This window comes from Mycteria americana (assembly GCF_035582795.1).
Source record: "Mycteria americana isolate JAX WOST 10 ecotype Jacksonville Zoo and Gardens chromosome Z unlocalized genomic scaffold, USCA_MyAme_1.0 Scaffold_18, whole genome shotgun sequence".
Taxonomy (NCBI): domain Eukaryota; kingdom Metazoa; phylum Chordata; class Aves; order Ciconiiformes; family Ciconiidae; genus Mycteria; species Mycteria americana.
This window is the reverse complement of record NW_027445436.1, coordinates 10070876-10084689: the sequence shown is the minus strand read 5'-3', so window position 1 is coordinate 10084689 and position 13814 is coordinate 10070876. Positions and strand designations below refer to the sequence as shown.

The window sequence follows — 13814 nt, the reverse complement described above, 5'->3', positions numbered from 1 at the left end:
CAATTTGCAGTTCCCTTGGATCAAATTAGAGTATGATTCTTCCTGGCTCAGAACAGAGAGTTTAAGCTGTGTTTCATGTCCCGCCTTAGTGACTAACCAGGTGAGAAGCACATAATTTGGGACAGATGAATCTCTCCGGTTTTGTATAGAAATTTAATTTTTCTCAAGACTATTATATAGTTTTCCTTTAAAAAATGAGCAAATTAGTTTTACAATCCCACACTCTCCATCCTCCATCCCCTAAAAATTAGACACAAAGCTCATCACAGAAGCCCCAGACAATCCTATTATTTTCTGCATTGCTAAAACCGCATTTTCCTTCCTGTCCAAATGCAAAGGCCAGGTTATGAGGGGAAGGGAAAGAATATCTGAGCCTCTGTAATGCAAGTGCCTTCAGAGGTTGGAACAGCTGAGGACGTGAGATGTGTAGTACAGTGCCATGTGCTATTTCCATGGCATCCAGTCTGTCAGGGCATAAGTTCACACAGCAAGACCACATCTTCTCCTTGGCGCAGTCTGCTAATCCTGTCTACTCCCATGGCTATTCATGCTAGACCCCATTTTGGTCACCAATAATTCTTAAGTGTGAAACCAGTAAAAAGTATCACAGAGTGGCAAGGCAGGAAGGAAAACATGGAAAACACTTATAAGACACCAGCTTTCATGTAACTCTGGGGAGGGAGAAAGAGGAACAGAACTAATTGCAATACCCTCACAATAATGATTAATTGTATGGCAGCTTTTATCTCATCTAGCCTTGTAATCTAGAAAGCCAGCAAAGCTGAGCTTGCAGAATTGCTTGCCATGATGTCGGAGTGGGTTTGTTCACCTAATTACTTCTGAAGACTTCCAAATGGATTTAAGAGTAATGGCATTGACATGAAATTCTCCTCTCATGTTTCTGCAGCGTGTTACTCATTTACTGCTCAGGCTGCTGAAAAGAGGTGTCTGCTTCCCCATGGACTGAGGAAAAAAATAAGGTGCACATGTTTGGTTGAATGAAAAATGCTGGTTTGTGTCAGCAGAAACTAGTTGTGAATTCCAGTGGAATCTTGGCCAAAACAAATTGGTAACTGCAGTGTATACATTTGCAAATGTGATCATACATAAAGATTAAAATGTTTATGTTTGCAGAAGGAGAAATTTCAACATTATATTTTTAAACAATAATTCACTTCAAAATTCATTTAAAATTCTGAAACAAAACAGAATGTTTGTGTTGAGGGACATGGAAACTGGAGATTTTAACACCAAGGATTTTTGTTTTACTTTTGCATTTACTGTGCATTTGTTTAGACCTGAAACATAGTCATATTGAATGTCTGGCCACAGAGAGGAAACACTGGTTACTCACAAAGCCTAGTCTTCAACATTTCTTTCAGCCTGAATTGATTTCAACTTGATCTTGTTTTTTCCCCTCCTTTCAGGGATGTCATTGCTCAGTGGCAAGAATATGATAGGCAGTTTATAAATGTAAATATCTGAAGAAAGAGAAGGAGGGTAAAAGGTCTTGGAACATTTTTTCTTCTTTTTAAAAAATATTCCATGACAAATATTATGTGAACAAATAACAACAGTGCTGCTTGTCTTAAAAAGACAGAAAGATTGATTTTTCTGTTTTATCTGGTTCTGCTCAGGTTTTCAACCCCAGCCACTGCTGTAATATCCAAGCATTTCACACTTGGAAAGATCCTTATACCAGCCTGTAGAAAGTCTCTGCCACCGTGCCTGTTGATACAACACTTGTCCAAGGAAAAAATAACTGTCAAAAATGACATAGGTATAATAGATCTACTTTTGGGTTAGTGGATTGGGTTGCATGTTTCTCAAAACAGGAATCAAATGCTTACAGTGAAAGCCTTTGGCTCTAGGAAAGGCAGGTGGCAATGTAGGAATGCTCAGCTCAGTCTTTGTTGGACCCAGTCCCATCTATCAAAATACAGAGCTTGTCCCCGTCCAGATTACTGGGTAGGTCCCTGACACTTGTCAGTGCTGGGTGGCCGGGGACCACCTAATTTATTCCTGGTACCTTAGACATAGAATGATGAACTGAGACTAGTGAAAATTGGTCAGTCCTGGTTGTTGTTCTTCATTAATGAGAAATCTCGCAGGTGTTGTGCGGGAGTGCCTTTGGCATAAACTCAGTGGTCAGTGCTGGGATTAATAAAATTATCAGTCATGTCAGATAGGCAATACCCATTTTTTGCTTTTTGTTGTCCAGGATGGCATTCACTTTCTAGACCCATGAGATTATTTTTCTTTTTTTCTCTTGGTAAATTTGCTTATTGGAGACCTAGGAAATCATCAATACCTTTGATCTCTCCAGCTTTTTCCTGTGGCATATTATAGGTTTGTGCCTGTACCAAAAGCTTATGATGTTTGTTCTGATATGCTGAGGGAATGGACTGTGATGGGAAGGGATGTGAATGTTTGTGTGGATTCTTCTGGATTGCCTGCCTGTCTCTAAGCTGATATCAAGGTATTAATACACAACCTGGCATCTGGTTGCTTGTTTTCTGCAATGGGGCCTGTTGGGAAACAGAAAAAATCCACCAGAGATGAAGGGAAGAGACATGGATCTTTCCTAGACATCATTCAGAGTACCTGTGGCTTTTCCTACTCCTCTTATTATTTGCTGTGGTACAAACAAGGCTGCTCAAGGTGCTGCATCCCTCCCCCTATGTTCTTAAACAGCTATCTTTTGTTTAGAGCTCACATAAATTATTGCCTGTCAAAAATACAGAGCTTGATAAAAAACCACTGGCATTCCTCCTATTAGCCTCAGTGGGATTTAGATGAGCACTCTGTTGAGCAACGTGTCCCCTTCTGTCTCTGATTAGTGATCAAGACCTCATGTCTTCAGCAAAAAAAATTCACAGAATGAAGCTTTTGGAGCTATAATTATCACCCTGTTTCCCATTGCAAAGTTAATGAGGACTGCCAGGGTGGAAGTCTGTAACAAAAATTTAGGAGAATCCTTGCAACCCTTAGCACTCCACCTGCAGCCTCCAGACCTCTCCATGCCAACCTGGAGGTCCAAATCACAGGGGGAAAGCTGCAAAAGCCATCTCAAGTAGACCATGCTGTTGCAGAGATGAGATACACAAGTGGAAATGCATTGTTTTCCTGCATGAAGGCCACCACTGGCTCACCCAAGGTGATGCTGTTGACTCTGCTAATACAATCTCTGTCAATGAAATCTACTTTGGGATGCTTCTGTTGCTGCCTTGAACAAAGGAGAGACAAAGCTGAACACAAAATAGTCTGATCCTGATGGAGATTTGCCAGCTAATGACAGTCCAAGGGCAGAGGTAGATTATTGATCTGTTTAGTTTCTTTGCACTTTCCTTCTCAGATCCAGATATTTTTATGTTCTGCCTATGGGGGCCAATGATTGCCAGTGCTTCCTCACTCACCATCCAGCCCAGGTGGCTTTGTGCTCTCCTTTTGGTTGTGCAGGAGCTGACCTTAGTGGGGAACTAGCTGTCTTAAAGATGGCAGCTCATCCATCACAGCTTTCACAGGCTGTCAGCGTTGCATTTAATCTCACTTGTAATTTTCCAAGGGAGGTTTGCAAAAGCCACAAACAAAATCTTAATGCTGTAGCCAGTGAATACTTCCTGTCTGTATGAAGCTGTGCTGCGTTCCAGCTGCCCTGAACTATCCAGACATGAAAAAGTCCCAAATTCAGCCTACAGTCCCATGTGCTAGCCACAGTCCATATGCTGCTGTAACTGGTATATCTTCCCTCTCAACTCACATGTGCCCAAATGGGCACTCAGAACCATGTACTTTGCAAGGAAGATGTGAAAAGACTGTTTTCCTGGGGCTCGCACATCATGTTTGTGAGGCTTCATTGTCCATTTTATGGACTTGTCTTTCCGGGAGGCCTTGCTCTTTGGTTATACTGCGAGCTTCGTGCCCTGCTTCTGTAAGTCCTGATCCAAACCCTGCCCAGACAATCACAGTTTTTAAAGTTTGGATCAAACTCAGGAAGCTTCTGCCAGCTCCTAAATTTTCATTTTTCATTATCTTCACTACACTAGCCTTCCTCCTTCATTCCCTTCTTAAGGTTTACCAGCAAACAAGCTAAATTGGAATCAATATAACCAGAATTATACTCTGGGAAACAATGCCAGATTCAATCTTGGAGGGTTACTCTAAAGATGAGATATAAAGCTCTGCTACCCAGATATATATTCAATAGAATGACCTTACTCCCTGACCTGTCTGTCCATGTCACGCTGACAGATCATATCTTCCACTGATACAGACCCGTGGAAGCTGCAATTTGTCAACAAGTCCCTGAGCTGTGCAGATCTGGGATGGATTTCTTTGATATAGTTTCTCTTCTGGCAATAATATGGGAACAAGCTAAATCCCTGGAATTATGTGGGCATCAGTGATCTCATCAAGGGCTTTATCCCTTGTTTCTCATTCCATAGGTGTCTAGCCTCTTGACCAAATTATGAACCGAAAAAAAAATGTCTATTTTTCCTCTAGGCATCTCTCTATATTTACAGTTTCTTCAGCAAACAGATTAATTAAATTACTATAGCTATATTTTCATTGGTGCTGGAAGCAGTAGTGGTAATTATGACAGCATTAGATTTCAGAGAAGTCTGTTTTCAGCCTTGAAGCTGAAAAACTTCAACTAAACGTCCTGAAATTGTTTGTGCCAGGTGTCTTCCTCATGCTGAATTAGTTCATCAAATTTCACCAAAGCAGTTAATCAGTTCCTGAGGGCAAGATTTAAGAAAAATACCATTCTTTGAAGTGAACTATTGCCATTAATAACTTTAATGTTGTCTCTGTAATTTGGTAGGAAACTGGAGTCCAAAACCAAACTTTTGCTGCTTTTTATAGAAAACCAGCCAAATTTGGCCAAGTTACAAGCCTCCAACCACATAGAGACTGGGAGGAAGTTTTTCTGCACAATTTATTTCTCCTGAGTATTCTCCAGTTCTCACAGCTCTTAGCAGTCTTGTTTCATTACGGAGCATAGCATGTCTTCCCTGCAGTTGTTCTTCCTTGCAGGTGGGAGAAAACATAGTTTTGATCCTAGAAAAGACAAAAAAAAAAAAGAAAAAAAGAGTGGAATGAAGGAGGAATTAGATGGGCAAAGACTAGAAAACCATGGAGCAAAGGGAAGGGCAATTTTTTTATATTTGAGTATTGCTGTGCTTGCATCCTAATTATATTTACAGCCTTACCATTCTTTAACATAAGGATGTTTCAATTTATGTGCATTTTTTTTCCTTTTAGGTAATGAACGTATAAAATCTTCACTGAAATTGTTTAATTGATTTGTGTAATCGTTTGCTCAGAACTGCAGTGTCTTTAACAAAATAAAATAAAAAATCCTCCTACAGCTCAAGCAAGGCATAGCAAGGAAAAAAATTATTATAAAGTCCAAAATAGACCAAAATAGTCTTCTATCTAGACAATCAATTTCTCAATGGTGCCCAATAGACATATTGAATCATGCATTTTGCTTACACAGCTGCCCAGAGAAAAACAAGGACCATATTGCTACCCATCTCCTTTTGCTACAGGTTGGCAATTATAGCAGTTGGAAAGCGGTAACAATCTTTCATTGTGTCAGTGAGTATTATTCAGGTTGGCATACAACCTCCCTGCTTACCCTTACAATATTCTTAATTAAATTAAGATTATACCTGTAACATAGAGGAATGATCCTACTAATGTTACAAAGTTTGTGTCTCAATGCAAAGGTGATGGGGAGGAATTCTGTGGTCTGCGTTATGGGGGTACATGCTCGGTGCAGATTTACCTCCAGGCTGTAATTAACTGATTTTCTGTTTCATCCAAAATCCTGTTTCTCACTGTGTCCAGCTTTACAGGTAGGTACAAAAAAATGCATGGTGATGTCATAACTTTATCATAAAGGGCATTTTCCTCATGGTAGGTATGACAGAGTTTGTTTGTATCTCAAAACATCACGGTTTATTTCCCTAATAAATATAAATTGCACCTTTGGGTGCATGAAGGTAGAAATAAGAAAAAACCCACCAAGATTAGACTTGTGGTAGACAGTAGCAATTGAGACTTTTCATAGCCTATTATGTAGCCTTTCACAAGGCTGTCTCAAAGTACTTTTTTGCTTTTTTATCCAGATGGTTGGAAAGTTACTTGAATAAATCATGATATCCAAATAATACAAATAAAAACAAAGGCTGGTATTTCTGACCTAGAATTTGAATATACACCATACATTTCATTCATACAGTTCATTCATTAATTTTTATGTTCAAATACTGAAAAGAAAGGATAGTCTACTGGCTGGAAAGCTAGCTTAACATTTAGAAGCTCATAGGGTTTGCTCCTTGTTTTGCTGCAGACTTGCTACATGTTACTGGATGAGCTCGCAAAGTGCAAAAAGTACCTTAAGTGGTAGGCAGTGGTAGCATTTGAACTTTATTTAAACCACACATTAATCAGCATGCTGAGCACCTTTCCATTTAGCAGGCTGGCAAGTCAAATGCCAAGAGGTAGCCAATATGGAAATTTCAGGAATAAGATCCCTGTTTCAAAATTCAGGCAAATTAAAAAAGAGCTCCCTTGGTTCCCTCTAGATTCATGGTGATTCCTCCCTTTACAGTTCCTCAAAATACAAAGACACATTTCCTCCATGTTCTCTGAGAACAGTAAGTACATGAAGCCACTTAGGGAAGATGAGCTGAAAAACAAATATATTTTGGATCTTTGTACAGCTCAGGCATGAGCTAAGTGATAGAATTACAGGCCTGCCAAGACCAAAACACTTAAAGGCGTGCTCAGAAATTAACGTGACTGAAAAATCTTAAGGTATGAAAGCTAGTGTGCTTAAAGAGTCAAGTTGCCTCCAGGATTAGGTTAATGCTGAACAGGGATTTTCTAGGACCTTAATTCTATGTAAGTCTTTTTGGCCATCTGTTCCAGTCTGTGGAATAAAAGTACCAGCACTATCAAACTGTACAGGATTACTGCACTAAAGAGAGGAAATGCATGGAAAAATTGATGCATCAGACTTAGGGAAATAATATACCTGAGCACATGAATATTGCCAGTATGCTCTGTTCAAACATCTCATGGATTCAGTCTGATCCTTTCACTCTTGAATCTTCTCTGTGGGGTAGTGTTAGAATACTTTCCTGTAAAATTAAATGTCAGTTATTTGCGGTATCCAAAAGTCAGACTACATATACTGTAATGTTCTCGTGTTGATTCATGCTCTGTGCATTAGGCAATATTTATGGACTTTTCCTTCTAGGTCTCGACTGAAGAAGGAATGAGCTTAGCCAGAGAATACTCCTGCTACTTTTTTGAGACTTCAGCTGCTCTCCGCTTCTACATTGATGATGTTTTTCATGGACTAGTGAGGGAAATCCGAAGGAAAGAGTCCTCACTGCCCACGGTAGAGAAGAAGATGAAGAGGAAGGATAGTCTGTGGCGAAAGCTGAAAGGATCCCTGAAGAAAAAAAAGGAAAATACAACCTGATGGCAATTCCTCATGAGCCACCCATCAGGAGCTGACCACAGCAACTTGTAACAGTTCAAAAAGGCAGCATTGACACAGCATCTTCCAGACCAGGTCCTGGAGTTCCCTCCCTTCAGCCCTCATGCAGAAGTATCTCCTTGAAGGCCCAATTCATGGTTGCCCTGTGGCTCCTCTGTATTACAGATAAAGTCACTTAGCATACCCTCTCATCCCTTCTCTGCAAATCTGAGTGGAGAAAATACTGCAAATCTGCAAATCTGAGTGGTTTTTTCCCTATGGTCCCTGGCTGGTCTTCAAATGCTAGGAGTTAAGCCAGCATTCAAGGCAGAACCAGCTTCCAACAGCTCTAGGACAAGGGATGCACTTATTGCCTCCTCTCTACATGCATGGATCATTTCACCATCCCAGGAATGAATAACATTGATTTCAATGGACATTTTGACTGTTTAAGGACTTTAGGATTTGACCTTCAGCTTTGCATTCACATGTAGGTTTAGGGTTAGATTGTGCTCAGCCTGCACATGCGTGTCTGTGTGTGAATGTGTGTGTGTGAACCAGGCCTAAAGGGAACACTTGGAGGCTCCCGATTTTGACCCCGTAGAGCCCTATCCTCATTGTGTCCTTTCCATTTAGCAGGAAGGGTTGGCAAGCATAGCAAAAGTCACACACCAGCCGTCCGGAGGCTGCAGGGCTACTGCTCTGTCTCCTCTGCTCATTACTCACCAGGACTGGCTAGCAGAGGTGCGGTGTCCTACAGACATACAATGCATTGGCCACAATCCTGCGTCCCACCAAGGAGCGCACAAAGGTACTGTCTGTCTGATGCTTCCCAGAGCCCTCCGTAGAGTGGTGCAGCTCTGTCCCACCATGTAATAACATCTGTGATGTAGCATTCAGCCCTCGACTTACTAGAGAATTGCATCAGGTCAGTCACCATCTTTCACAGTCCTTGACCATCCAAGTGAATCATTTGATCAATCAGTTGGACAGGTCTTTTAAACATTCCTTTTTAAAGCTGGCATGAAGTAGAGTATAGTCTCATCGACTTTTTTTTTTTTCCCCAGACTTCTTTTGCTATTGACTTTATTAATAAATTTTACAATTAAAACATGCATACATTTTGTCAAAAAAGAAAGATTGTGATTTCCATGAAACCATACTAGTAGTCAGTGTCATTTGTGTCTGTCCTGGAGTGATATCATTAGAAAAATATGTATGTTCATTAGTATATGTTCATTTTTTCACTTTTCTTCTTTGACTATTTTGCAGGGTTTAAACTAATTATATTTTGGATGATCGGGGGGGACAGTTGATTTGTTTTGCTCTGTTAAATTTGAAAAGGTTATGGTTTCATGAAGAATTTCAGTTCATTAAAATCTGGTGTTTTGTTCTCCACTTCCCCTTCCTTTCAAGAAAATCCAGTGATATTTTTTGACTTGTCAAAAATTCCCCATCAAAAGTACTACTTTACTGTATATAGTTAGATAATATGTGGCTATATTTCTATTTCGGAAAGATTATGTCAGAGCAATATAAACACATACATGCATTTAAGGTGAATTTTCTGTTTCCTGCCTCCAACCGCTGAAGTCTGCATTTATACTATTGTACTTACTATTATTATTTTACCTGTATTGCCACAGAGATTTTAGGTCAAGCATCCTAGAGACAGAGATGTGCTTGTCCAAAGAGTTTATGAGCTAAGTATTAGTAGAGAGACAACAGGAGGCTGCACTGAACAGATGGCAGCTATGAGACAATAAATAACAAGGGGAAACATCTGTGACTGTTCCAGTACTGCACACTGCATAGAGGAGGATGAAGCAGTTGTTCCACACATAAGAGACCATAGAAATTACTATTCTGAGAAACCTTGAGGGATGCTCATTGGTCTTTTCCGGCAGATGCCTAAGCTTTGAGTCAATTGAAAACCATTGAGTATTGGTTATTATGTCATTTCACCCACCCTACTGAGGGACATATTATATCAACACTGGCTTGGCTTCATGGTTTTAGGGGTACCTTGCTTCTGGTCAGTTTGGAATACAGAAAAGGTTGCAGAAGAAGGCATAGATACAGTCTAAGATTAAGCCTTAAATGGATTCATAAATTAAACATGCCCATTCTCTGACATTAAGGTCATCTGGCATGGAGAAACATCTTTCCATACTATTAAACTCTCTTAGCCTTCACAGTAGGGTTACCACACACAAACTGCTGTTGGAAGTGGTCCCTGGACTATGCTAGGTTCTGCACCATGCTCAGCAACTGGTTACAAAAATGCTAGCCTGACATGGTCTGAAACCAAGCTAGGGATCATTTTAACAATTTAACAGTATAGATGTGCTCAGGTGCCTCCCTGCGTATGTTCAAATTACTAGCACAGACACAGCTTACATAGTCATATTTTTAGGTGTACCAAGCCCGTGAAATCTCCAGGTTCTGCGTGTCTCCACAACCAGCCCATACATGCAACATTTTGAAAGATATTTAGTACTAGGTTAGTCTCTTCAAGAAGAATGAGGCACCATACCCTCTGAGGATCTTCTGCTACATCTTCCATGAGCAATTTCAGGCATCTGAATATGTATTTATCTCACTCCACTTTGATCATATAAAACTTGAGCATGACATCTAGTCATTAAGAGTCCCTCTTTGGTTAATAAGGAGAGAGAGGTTCCTCTGCTTGGTGATTTGTCCCGTCTAGCTTGGATGGTTAGCATAGGATGACTCACCCCCTGAAATGGCTGCCTCTTTCTGGTGACTATATGTCGCTCCATAAAGAGCAGCTTGGTCTCCAGGCCTTTTTGATGGCTAAGTTCAGGTGTGATAAACCCCATCTTTAATGATTTGTCCACCCAATATCTATGGCAGAGAATGGTGCTGTAAATGCTTGGCATTGAATATTGTCTCTGAAACACCTGACCATCCTTTATTTTTAAAATGGGAAAGTCATTCTGATTTACCATCACCCAATTCCTCAATAATCTATAATGCTTAACCTCAGTTAATTGAGCAGAGATGAGAGAGGTTATAGTCAGTGAGGATAACGTAAGTCATAACTGTACAAGAGGCTGGGTGCAGCTTCTTTACCTAATTAGTCATTATGATTCCATCACAGAAGATTGTATTTAGCTGTCAAACCTAGCTGACAGAAGTAAAAAACAGCAGCTCTGTGTCTAAAGACTTTTCCATCTCTAGCTAGTCTCTCATCTAATCATGTCTGGAAGATTTGAAGAAGGAAACTGATCACTTTATTTTGCTGTGTTGCCTACAGCCCCATGAAGGTGGCAGCTATAACTTACTCCACTGTCAGACTGTTGCAGTTGGACTGTAATTCAGCTTCCTTCAGCGTTATAATTAAAGCCAGCTAATAAATAAAATAAAATAATAACACTTTGCAAATGTATCCATGGTGTCTCTTGCAAATACATAAAATATGGCAGTTAATTACCCGTCTTTCCAGTTATGGCAGATCACATGTTGTATCTAGTTGAGAAGTAATTTGGGGAAGGTTGTAAGTCAAGGTGGAATACTGCAGTACTTAAGTTTTCCTTTTTCATGGGTTTTGCATACAGGCCTTAGGACTTAAGCACAGAAACCCTCTGTGTTCCATCAGATTGTCAATTCATGAACTATGTTAATGGTCTGATGTCTTTACAAATGATTGAAAATAATTTCTTTACACACAAAAAAAATGTATATTTTGAGACTGAGTTGTAAGAATGCATAGCTAGAATGAAAAGAAGGAATTCTCCTCATTTTGTCCACTATATATAAACAATATATATAAACAATAATATATATAGTTTCTATATGTCTCTCATTCTTAGCCTTTCTTAGATATTTGAGCCCTCCCTGTATCATGACAGATAGAAAAAAACATATGCAACAAGCAAAAGATGGGCCTCAGCAGAGTTTAGTGTCTCATAGTGATGATTTACACTCTACAGCTGTGTCAACATCTTCTCCCAAGTTGAATGTTACTCTCTGTGGGCCAGACTGTGATATTTGTGATAAGCAAAATAGCTGCCAGTGGGCCTTCTTGTAGAGACAGTAAACAAAGGTACCTGCTGCAGCCACCTCAGAAGGTGATACTGAGATAATGATGTCGACTGTTAAAAATTAAACTGAAGACCATCAATTAATTTCGTATAAATCACACAAAGTTTATAGTTAGCTATAGGAATGAACCAGTGTTTGCCTGAATTTGTACTAGCAATTGAAAGATGGATGTCTAATGTAGACAATTATGCTAATATAATTCAATTAAGTATGCTTACAGTAGTTAGCCATATTTAGACATCCCCCTCAGGGACTTTTATTTATACAAGTTTGCATCATGCACACTGCTCATTGTTTATGACTGAAAAAATCCCTGAAAATTAGCAGAGGAAAGGCAAAATTACAGAATGTGACTTTAATACAGTATTAAAATCTCTGTTCTCATAAAACTGAATGGCAGTTGAACAGAATAGTGTCTTAGACCAGTTCTGATCAGCGTCCTTTTTAGCACTGTTTCTAGCTTGATCTGTCTCTTCAAGTATGTGGAGCTCCTTAGGATGTCTGCCTGGCAAAATGATTTGTAATGGTGATGGCATTGTCTCACAGATGCTGTGAAAGCCACCCCAAGCAGCATTGCCCTGCACCTCTAGCCTGATTTATCACTCCCTGATGCTCCTGGTTCTAAGCCTCTTCAATTTGAGCTCTCCAATTTTGTTACATTGCACTGAATTATGAGGTTGTTTTGTGATGAGGACAAATGTCCACTCGAGCACCAAACTCATTTCATGATCTGAACTTTTCCCCCAAGAGGTAATAAAGACAAGAACATCCAAAGCCATTGCATTGCCTACTGTATATCTTCTATCAATAGGTAATTAATATGACAATGAGATTTTCCCATTCTTGCACTTCATCATGCATCTTTTTTTTTACACTGCTTTTAGACTTACAACTGTTTCAACAACTACATGACCAAGCTCAAAAGCCATTATTTTTCATGGCTGCAGTAGAAACAGAATTCCAGTTAAAGAACAATGTTAAGATGGTAAAGTAAAGCAAGTCTTTTATATTATTACATTACCTTTATTTGTATAAAAGAAAACAATATCATTTTACCCTTATAGTTCAAGTATAATTAATAGAAAAGGAAGGCAGTCTATTTCACATCTATGAAATTCAGTGGACAAAAGTTTTATATTTGTCTGCTCTTGCTGCATTCTGCAAACAAGATAGTTTGGAATTCCTGGTCCTGGAAAGAATAAATCAGGATAGAGGTTGTAGATTCAGGATTTGTTTCGTAAATTATGGTTGTGACTTCATTCAGCCCCTTCCAACATTGTAGCCTGACAAAGATTCCTAGGCAGTTCCTTCCATTAGTTTCTCTGCAATCCCAAAACATCAAGGCTAACCTCTCCATCTTGAGCTCCACCCAGATAAACTCACTCTTTTTCATTTTTATTTCACTTGTTCTATTGCATCACTCTTAGCAATGTAAAAGATGGTCTTGGGTGCTTTTAACAAACTAAAAAGACACTGCATCTTCTGCCTTCTTCATAAATTTCCCATTAATTTAATGTTCATACTGAGGAGAATGAGTAATATTTTTAATAATAAAGTTTTGCAAAGTCACTCAGCTTTCTGAATAAGAAGCTGACAGTTCCTGCAAACTGACTTTGCCTCCACTGCTAGACACTGCTGACTAATTACAGATGCCTCTTTATCTAGGACATTGAATGAATAAGCTTGAACACTTAAGGTATTCAGTCAGTGTAAGTGGGTAGCTCTTCTGAAGGCAATGGAAAATCTTACAGTTGATTCACATCTGTCTCCAGAAAAGAATTACACGTTATCGCATGATGATGAATATACTTCAATCACACACAGGAAGATGAGGTTTCTGTCCCTGAAAACTTACAAAAGCCATAACCCAAAGCAAAAGACAATTTAAGGAAGACAGAATAAACAGACTATTAGTAATGGGAAGGATAGGCAGAGGCAGTAGAGGAGAATACAGTATGAGTAAATGTATGAAAATCAAGTGAACTTGGAATGCCTTACACCATTCTCTACTCTGGATGTGTCTTAATGCCTTCTAGAAAGGGAATAAGAGCAGATATAATGACAAAAAGACACAAGACAAGCTCCAGAGATTTGATTCAAGTGCACACACCATAGGTGTTTGATGGAGGATATTAAGACAAGATGGGTGATACTAAGAGCAATAGAAATTGATGATGATTTACTTCATCCTGTGGATAATGCAATTTGGTTGGCATAGAAAATGAAGGGAAGAGGTCAGAGATATTAC

General features: G+C 39.4%; 1 protein-coding gene across 1 annotated transcript in view; it reads left to right on the top strand.

Moving 5' to 3' along the window:
• Positions 1-7610, top strand: part of RIT2 (Ras like without CAAX 2) — a 229613-nt gene extending 222003 nt beyond the window's left edge. The window contains exon 5 of the mRNA XM_075489012.1: positions 7274-7610. Coding sequence (XP_075345127.1) covers positions 7274-7501 — 228 coding nt within the window. The 3' untranslated portion in view covers positions 7502-7610. The remainder of the gene's footprint in view (positions 1-7273) is intronic.
• The last annotated feature ends 6204 nt before the right edge of the window (positions 7611-13814 follow it).